This window comes from Drosophila obscura, unplaced genomic scaffold, assembly GCF_018151105.1.
Source record: "Drosophila obscura isolate BZ-5 IFL unplaced genomic scaffold, ASM1815110v1 contig_150, whole genome shotgun sequence".
NCBI lineage: Eukaryota > Metazoa > Arthropoda > Insecta > Diptera > Drosophilidae > Drosophila > Drosophila obscura.
In genome coordinates, this window is record NW_024542736.1 from 5,488,672 (window position 1) to 5,498,242 (window position 9,571).

A 9,571-nucleotide genomic window follows, 5' to 3' on the forward strand; every position below is an offset into this window, starting at 1 on the left:
CGCGTTTCACTTGACAAGAGCCCATAAAGCAGCAAAACTAAGCCAGGGTATCGGATCAGCCGGGGCAGGGACACACAAGGGCAGGGTACTTGCAGCATTCGGATTAACCAAACTTGATTTGTGTTGGCTCAAGCCGTATCTGTATCCCACGATTCATACTCTGGTACTGGGATGCTTTAGAGCCTTTAATTCCCAGGTATCTTATGCGTCGAGACCAGGAGGTCTCCTGCGACTCCTGCCTCTCCTGGACTCTCCTTTGTTGATGCTGATGCTGCTTTGTCACTTGTTCATATCAATTAAGTTTTAATGATATTGTCCCAGGAAGCTCCATTCCGTGGCTCTTACTGGCCGCTGGCAGCATGTTTTTAATCAATTTTAAGTGGCATTTAAATTTCAGAGAGCAAAGCAGAGCGGAGCAGGGATGCCGCTCTGCTTCGCTCACCCACCCGCCGCGAGATTAATGCAACAAACAATTATGAATCACTCGCTCGGTGTACAGTATTCTAGGTTTTATTCCACTATTCAAGGGGCTCCATCTTAGGGTCTAATTAGGATAGTTTCGATTGGCGCTTAGGGCTCTTCTAGTTCTCTCTCTTCTAGTTCTAGGTGCGCGGTTGTATGGCAAGTTGCTAGGTCTGTAATTTCGTGGCTGGTTAGCTGAATAAATTAGGAGTTAAGTTTACAGTTACAGTTACAGTTACAATTACAATACCAACAACTACAATAAATTAATTAAAACATTAACTACAAATTACACAAATTCGTTTACTGACTACACGAAACACACACTCAGTGGAGTGGAGTGGGGTGTGGGGTGTGGGGTGTGGGGGGGCAATACGAGTGTGTTCCTGATCTCGTGGGAATCGAGTATATATATATCTATCTATCTATCTAGTATATCTATTTAGGCTAATCTACGCTAACTACAATACGACTTGGATCACATGTGGAATGCCTGCCTGTGGCAGCTGTTGTCGAATCGGCAAGAGTAGGACTGTGGACAGCTGGACTGCGGACTCTCACTTGAGCTTGAGAAATGCCAGCAGGGCCTTCTGGATGAGGCTGCGGTTAATGGTCGAGTCGGCGGTATAGCGCACGCCCCACAGGTTGCCATCGTTGTGGTCCACCACTCCGTACTCGCCGACAATGAAGCCATCGTCGGTCTTCTCCTCCACCCGGTACTTGCGATAGTTGCGTCCCTCCACCACATAGGCGACTTTGTCTTCCTTCTCGTTGCCGGGTCCCCCCTCTCGGCCGCGCTCCCCAGCTCCATCTTCGCCATCATCGTCAGAGACCTCCCCTTCGTTGCCGTTGCCGTCGTCGTCATCGTCTTGGCCAGCGTTGTAATCGTGGTTGGCATTTGCGTCGGCGTTGTACACCACCGAGCCACGTCCCCTGTCTATGCCTCTGCTGCGACCACTGCCGGCTGCTGCTGCTGCTGCTGCAGTGGTGGCCACTGCTGCCGCACTGCTGGCTGTGGCTGTGGCTGTTGCTGTTGTTGTCGTGGCAGCAGCTGGTGTGGCGGTGGCTGCTGCAGATGTGACTGCGGCCAGAGACGACTGTGCTGCCCCACCGCCCTGGCCCTGTGGTCCGTGGGCTCGTCCGTTTGTCATAACACTTACGGACTCCTCAATTTCGTAATTCTGCTCTGAGGTCGGGCTGTACTGCTGCTCGATGGACCGTTCGGTGGTGAAGTGGTGATGTTGCGGCATGCTGGAGTCGCGGGGCCTGCCCAAAGAGGAGGACGACGAAGACGAAGAGGAGCTGGTCGAGCTGGAGCTGTACGAATAGCCAGCCGCCCCTGATGGGGCGCCCAATGATGCTGATGATGCTGATGATGCTGATGACGATGCCCCTGCTCCATGTTGGTGTGCAAATTTGGAAATACATTTGACTAGATCTGCGATAGAAGAGAGACAGAGAAAGATATATAAAGAGAGGTTTATGTTGGGGGTGGAGCAGCAGTAGATGATGTCTGATAAGTTCAAGATTAGTTACTCGAAAACGCGGCTGGGGGAGGGTAAACCCACGCGTTGTCGTTGTCGTTTCACTGATTAACAAAGTTCCAGTTCAGCATTTAATATCATAAATCAGCCTTGGACTGCCATAACTTTGACTGCAGTATTCCAAGTACTTTCCTCTCTCTGCCCCTACTTACTATGAACCCTTAGAGAGCGTCCCCACTCTCTGTAATTTATGCAAATGCATTGCGAACCCTGTTGAGCAGTGTAATTTGGCTTGCAACCAAGACTAAGTCTCTGCTGTGCGACTCACCTCTATTGGGCAATCCTTTGGCATTTTGATTAGAATGTTGATGCGGCGGCAGTGATGAATGCTGACGTTGCTGTTGCTGTTGCTCCCAGCATGGACGCTGCTGTGGCTGCGGCTGTTGGAAGTGGCTCGGACTTGCATCCAATGGATGGTGGGGCTGCTGTGGCTGCTGTGGCTGCGGTGCATTCAATAAATCATAAGGCAATTTATCCAAATTGAAGAGTACTCGACGCGGCGGCGAGGCAGTTGGATGATGCTGCTGATGGTTGTAACTGTGATAATGGTGGTGCCAAGTGGTTGGTCTGACGGTGGCAGACGTGCTGGACTCTGGCTGCTTGGTGGCGGTGGTGCCCGAGGGGGCAGAGGTGGTGCCTGGCATCGCCAGTGGTGCTGCCGTTGTGGTGCTTGTGATCTGAGCCTCGCCGAAGGCGATGCGCGAGACAATTGCCGGTCGCGGCCGGGAACGTGAGGGCACAAAGGTGCTGGGGGCAGCCCCCGGCGGCACAGTTATGGGCATGGGAGTCGTGCTAGTTGCAGGCGTCTTCAGCGGACTCGAACTGGTGCCCAAAGTGGACGATCCTGCCGCAGGAGGGGCGGGAGTGGTGCTGGTCACTGCCTGGGGCCAGTAGGTCTTGGCTGGCTCGCCGTACACCTTGGCGGGCTCCCCGTACACCTTGGCCGGCTGCGAGTAGAACTTCGAGGGCTGCCCGTACACCTTGGAGGGCTCCGAGTAGACCTTCTCCGGCTGGCCGTACATCTTGGCTGGCTCGGAGTACACCTTCGATGGCTCCGAGTAGAACTTGCTCGGCACACTGTACATCTTCGAGGGCACCGAGTAGAACTTGGCCGGCTGCGAGGACGTGCCCGAGTGGCCGTGTGCTGGCCTGGGTATGGGTTTCAGGCTCTCGCTCACATTGCGCTGGGCCTCGGCCAGGATGCCGCCGCGCGTGGCCTGCTGCCAGGCCTGCAGATCGTCCACGTTCTGCGATATGGAGCTGTACGATATTGATCTTGACTGGGGGCCGCGACCCTGCTTCGAGTCGTGATAGATCACCGTCTGGAACGGCAGCAGTTTGTCCTCGCTCTCGACTGCCTCATGGGTGACGGCTACCTCGCTTTGGTTGCTGCCCAGCGGGTAGGAGGCGGCGGCGGCTGCGGCTGGTGCCGCCAAGACCGTCTGTATGTTGGAGGCGCTGTTCAGCGAGTCGCTGTCGCCCTCCATGGCATCGGGCGCGAGCCGGGGCTCTGCCTCCTCAATGGACAGCTCGCTCTTGTGGGATCGATTCACAAAGTCGGAGCTGGAGCCGGAGCTGGAGCTGGAGCCGCTGCCAGTGGCAGTCGAGGAGACGGAGGAACTCGTGCTGGAGCGGGGACTGGAGCGAGGGCTGGGACCTCTCTTGCTGGATGAACTCACGCTGACGGCCACGACCTTGACCTCATCGCTGCTCTTGGACTTGCTGGCGCGGGGGTTGGGGCGTTGGCGGGGCTCGTCCTCGAGGAAGACGATCTTGCTGCCGGTGGTCACCAGCTGCACGACCTCTCCTCGCTCCTCCCTGGCCTCGTGGTCCTTGCTGCTGGGCAGCGTGTTCCTGAAGCGTGTCCTGTGCTGCAGGCTCCTGCCGCTGGCTGTGCGCTGGCGGTGGGTCTCCGCCCGCCCCTCGAACTCCTGCTCGCTGCTGTGGAGGCTGCGCTGCTGCTCGTCGTGGTCCAGGAACAGCTTGAGGAACTCGTTGCCGGCGATGAGCTCACTCTGCCGCCCCGTGGGACGTGTCCGGCAGCCACCGGACAGCATCTGTAACGGAAGGGGTAGAGTGGGTAGAGGGGGTTAGTTATGCTCGACATATTCCTCGATTGCTCATTTATGCAAATCAGATCGCATTGGCTGCTTATCTCAGCAATCTATTTATAAATTTGCGTAATTAAAATATCATTCGGATCGACTGTCGATCGATCGATCGATCGATCGATCTATATACATATGCTCCGATATACAGATATACAGATATGCACAAGTCATGCAATGCAATGCTCTCGGACATCGGACATTTGAATAATAATGTGCCGAGAGGTCTATTAAGACATCAGCGGAATGCTGCTGCTGCTGCTGCTGGGCTCTGCTCTACTCTGCTCTTCGATGTGGTGCAGCGGTGCGGTGCTCCGTTTGAAGTGGTGCATGTTTCTCCCTAGTCAAGTGGTGGCATAATTAACCGTCGACGCCGCCGCCACCGCCGCCGCGTTGCAAGTGGGTGGCGCAAGGTAGCGAAAACAAACGCCTATGTGGGGGATTGCAAACACTTTGACTTTGCATGGCGTTTCGATCGGTCAGTGGAAATCGGCTAAGTGGAAAATGGAGCAACAAACGGCAAGGCATTCCATTGCTTTCTCTGACTCATCCCGCACTGCACCGATCATATATCATTATTGCTTTCAGCTGAGGAAGGGAAAGACCCAACAAAGGACAGAGAACAGCTTGCCAGATCAGGTTGCGTTCTGTTCCACAGGCAGACCGCTCTCCATGAGTAATCTTTGCTCGCAAATTAACTCAAATTTAGTCAGAGAAGCTCAGCAAGCAGAAGTGTGCCTTTTTTGGGTCATAAAACGGATCTGAATACTGATAAATCCAAGCCGCAAAGGTGCTAAAATATATGTGCAGCTTTTGCTTTGCTTTCCAGCAGCTCCAACTAGCCCCACAGTTCGACAGTCTCCCCGTTGAGCAAATGAAGAAATAATGGCAGATATTTCATGGCCAGAGATTGGCCATAAATTGTTATCACAGCACACCCACGCCCACCCCCATTCACACTTCCACTGCAGCAGGGAAAAAATAAAAAATAAAAAACCAACAAAAGACTTAGGGCACGAACTTGCCCTGCCAAAGGAAATCAAATCAGATCAGATCGGATCGGATCGGACAGGCACATAAAACATATTTATGGTTTATTTAAATGCATCTTGCATTAGCAATGCTAATTGCAGGCGGACAAATCATTTACAGCTCCACAAGAAATATTGATTTGGAATGGAAATGCGAGTGGCGCGCAAATTGAAAACAATGCAAAATTGAATCAAATATTAATGGAAATGGATGCCAAATAATAGCATAATTATTCAATAAATACAAGCAAATATATATATATATATATATGCATGTGTACTCTGTCTAGTATAATGTTTATACTTCATGAACAAGAACAATAACCACATCCGGCAGCAGTGGCAGCGACTGAACAGAGAGAGAGATCCAGCAAAAGTGGGCGCCTGTCGCCGGGCATTTTCTAGATCATATCGTAGCTGGCACAGTCGCTCCACCAAACAAACACCTTCGCACATGTGCTAAAATTACACAGTCAGAGCGGTAAGTATCTGACCGACCAGCTACCACTGTGGCTGTGGGGGTTAGTCACCAGTCACCAGTGCCCAGTCCCCAGTCCCCAGTCCACAGTCTCGAGCAGCAGCAGCAGCGGGTCGCCTTGCCTTTTATGTCTAAAATTGCAGAAGTACTCGACCGCGGGCGGTGAGCGTTTAGCATTGACACCAAAAGTTTTACTCAGTTCAGCTCAGTTCGGTTTGCGATTACAAAAGGGCTTTGGCTTTGCCTTTGCTTTGAACGCGTATCTGTGTCTTGGCTCGGTTACCCCCTGCGTAACGCCCTAAAACAAAAGCGCAAGAAAACGTTCTAAAAATATACTCCTAACCGATCGAAAAAAAAAACGAAGCTGCACAATGCGAATTCCTTTCCCATTGTCCCCAGGGCGAGGGGGACAGTTACCTGAACCGACTGGTCAGTGACGTGCTCCAGTTTAATGAATGAAACGAGAGACCTGCTGGGAGACCTCCGCTCCACACTGTGGATACCCCATGATAGGCAATTATTAATCTTGATTGATTTATCAGTCAGTGGGGGGTGGGGGGCTGATTACCTGTGGCTCTGGCTCTGGCTCTGGCTAATCCTGTTGGACATTCTTTTGCACTTTATGCTGGAGATTTTTGTCGATTTATCATTCGATTGTTGCACCACTCACAACAGCGGCGACAATTTTCACGGCTGTCAACTTAGCGGAAGTGTCAGAAAAGATACTTTCAATCCAGAACAGAGTGGCGAGTGGGGTGAGGGGCGCAGAACAGGCGCTCCGAATCAATGGGGAGATATCCGCCTTCGATCGATTCCGATTGTGGGGCTAACAATTAAGCAATAATCACGCCTTAATGAGCGCTCTTTTTATTTCAGATTGGCATTTGGCAGCCTGTGTTCTGTGTTCGATTGGCTGTTGGCTTTCAAGTGCCGCGGTTGCTGCTGCTGCTGATGCTGCCACTTGATACCTCCAATTTAATTAGCCACAATCATCGTGATTTCAGTTTTTACGCTTGACATGGCACAACACAAACACACAAACGCAAACGCAATTCACGGGGCGACTCGCTTGACACGGTTGACAGTTTCCAATTCAGCTCGTGTCATGCAAATTTCGGAAGTATTTTAAATAGCAATTTCCATTAAATTTCATACACAAAGGATTGGATTGGATTGGATTGATCTGTAAGCAGGGCAAACAGGATTCGTACTGTGACTCAGGCCACACAGCGAGAAGCTATCGAATGCGGAACAAGTCATGTAATACGTATACGATCGATACACCCCTCTAGTTTTGCATATTTGGAGTGGTGTCTGCCCCAGCGGCGCTTTGTGCTAGCGGTGGGCGTTGCAAGGAGCAGCAGCCACCGCACAAAGCCAGTGGCCAGTGGCCAAGTGAATGTGTCAGCGGGTCCTAAACGGCGGCCCCAGCTACAGCTCCAGCTCCAGTTGGGGTCTAATCTTTTGGTAGCAGCCACTCGCTGGCTAACCGTCACCACCCGCTGTCGTCAGCTGTGGCGAGTGCATTGTGGCCATGTTGCAACCTTAAAAAAAAACACTGATACACTGGCAAAAAGAGTGAGCCTGCAGTCCATCAGACAGGGGCTCATGAGGGAGGCAAACCATTAATTATGTGCTCGATGCTGATGCTGATGCTGGTTATGAGGCCTCTTTCGAACTGCCAACTATTTGGCTGAGTGTAGTGGCCTGTGTCATTACCTGTGCCTATCTGGCTATCGATCTTCCAGCCAAGTGCAGCCCACATCAGGGCAGTGCTCGAAACTCAATGCCACAGACAGAGAGCCTCAGACACGGAGCCCCAGTTCGGGGCAAAGGCAGAATCAGCGTCAGACGCAGACGCAGAGTCGGGTCTGCAACTGCAGCTTTGGGGTGCCACACATTTATTAATTACATGCCAGAGAGCGACACGGAGACAGAAACAGCTCAGTGCAGCCCAGAACCTTGGCGAAAAAGGAGACTTTGTGGCCCAAGAATATCCAAACGAATCTCAGCTCAGAGGCGCCCTGCTCAGACCTCAGTGGGTTAATGCTTGAAAGAAATGTTAACTTTAGAATGTTGTTGCACCACTAGGAGCAGCAGCAAGCACTAAGCACCACCACCACACCCCGCTGTCCCACCATACACCCCGCTGCACATAACTTGCAAATTGTAGCCGCCGCCGTCGTCGTCGTCATCGTCATCATCATAGCCATAGACCCGCTGCCCAGACTGCCTACAGTTGGAAGAGAGACCCAAAGACAGAGGCCGAGACTCCGGCGTTGCACATATAACTTGCAACTTGCAACTGCAGTCAAATCGCGTGCAATTATTTAGTTTATTCGAGCCTCCGTTTACCCTACTACTCCACTCCACATTACTCACAATCAACGAGGGTCTGCTCGGGTCTGGTGGTCTGTCTGTCTGTCTCTGTCTCTCTGTTGGTTAGTCTCTCTTTGTCTAATGAGCAGTCAATAAAGTGCGGGCCAGACAGACACAATCGAGTGTGGTAAAAATTAATTCCAAATGCATTCGCCAGCCCCGTATTATGGATGATTTTCGATCCAATAAAAGCGAACCAAGTCGAAACAAAGCCAGCAGCCAGCACAAATGGTTACCGATCGCACAATTAAACCATTTTTCAAAACGCATTGGCCAAGTTAATGGACTTGCAGTTGCATTTGGCAACTGCATTCGGGGCCTGGGAATTGGTGGGGCCACAAAGGTGCGCATTCTGCCGGTCCGGTCTGTGGCGAGGGAAAGTCAGGGGCTTCCACTGCTGAAATCGTTACAAAAACAAAAGTGAACTCTTCTCGAACTCAACCCGAAAACGGATTTGATTTGGTTATATTGATATATGATGCATAAATGATGATGGGTGAGGTTACGAGTTCATTGGGGAATTTTTTGGAAACTTTTCAACGCCTTTTCCACAGTTTCTGAATCACAAAGAAAGATATTTGTTCATGGAAAGTAATGCAAGACATTTTGTTGATCGATTTTCCTTCAATTCCATTCCACTCGGTGGACTGTTCGGGGAATTGCCATTAAAGCTACAAAGCGAAAACTATTTCCAGCTGAGTGGCACCTCCTCCTTGGCTGTTGCCAGATGTTGTGTGTGCCTTGGCCAGCAGCAATTTAGAAGGGATTTTGTTGCGATTTAAACTAGTTTTGTTTTGGCTAATCGGAGAAGGAAGCCTTGAACTTAAGTTTCGCTCTGGCCGAGCGTTAAAGCCAAGCAATTCCCGGGAATTTTGGGCTGGCAGCAGCAGCTGGCCATAATTTAGCAGAGACCCAAAATAGCGCCTTAATGTGACACTTACCAGCAGCAGAAAGCCCAATCTGAGGAACCAGCAAAAGTGTGCCATGACAGCTGGAAGAGGGGTCGTCGGTCCACGGTCCACCTGTTCCACTCGCTTCCACGGGGAGTTAATCAAGCGCTTTAGTGCCTCTGCCTCTGCCTCTGGTGCTCTCTGGCTGGCTGATGGCTGGCTGGCTGGCTGGGATGTCTGTGTGTGTCCGCTTAATGGAGTGCACTTTCCTCAAGGAACGTGATTCATTTGGCCGCCCCGGGCAGCTGCTGTTGGACCATGGTACGGGATGGTCTGTGTGTGTATGGGGATCCGCCGCGCTCGTTAATGACTGCAATTAAGAAGAACAAGAAGCGGGCAATTAGTGCACGGCCGAGCAGAGGTTTCCCACCAGAGCAGCAGTGGAGAAATATCAAAGTCATTGCCACACATACACATCTTAATTGCGAAATAATAAATAATTTATAAACAAATGAAGCACAAGAAACTGAACGGACTGAGCGGAGAAACAGCGCAGATGGATAGATCCATTGCGTTCAATCGTTAATCAATGGGAAATATCCAGCCCAAATGTCAAGGTGCATTTCACACCAGAAATTGTGTGTCTCGGAGCTCGGAGAGTCTCCGGCGAGCGGCACAT

The 9,571-nt window shown here is 51.3% G+C and overlaps 1 protein-coding gene across 1 annotated transcript; it reads right to left on the minus strand.

Annotated features, from left to right (window-relative positions):
- Window positions 1-483: 483 nt before the first annotated feature.
- LOC111067789 (mucin-5AC) lies at window positions 484-9,089 on the minus strand. The gene is made up of 4 exons (XM_041596452.1): window positions 8,944-9,089; window positions 2,275-4,063; window positions 1,469-1,900; window positions 484-1,426 (listed from the first exon to the last, which is right to left on the minus strand). The coding sequence occupies exons 1-4, from the start codon at window positions 8,986-8,988 to the stop codon at window positions 1,020-1,022; spliced, it is 2,673 nt and encodes an 890-aa protein (XP_041452386.1). The 5' UTR covers window positions 8,989-9,089; the 3' UTR covers window positions 484-1,019.
- Between the last annotated feature and the right edge of the window lie 482 nt (window positions 9,090-9,571).

Bases quoted from the DNA above. Each gene is read 5' to 3' on its own strand.
- LOC111067789 (XM_041596452.1), bottom strand. From the start codon at position 8,988: ATGGCACACTTTTGCTGGTTCCTCAGATTGGGCTTTCTGCTGCTG. The intron at 4,064-8,943 runs GTAAGTGTCACA...CTTCCGTTACAG, and splicing joins GATTGGGCTTTCTGCTGCTG to ATGCTGTCCGGTGGCTGCCG. The intron at 1,901-2,274 runs GTGAGTCGCACA...CTTCTATCGCAG, and splicing joins CAAAGGATTGCCCAATAGAG to ATCTAGTCAAATGTATTTCC.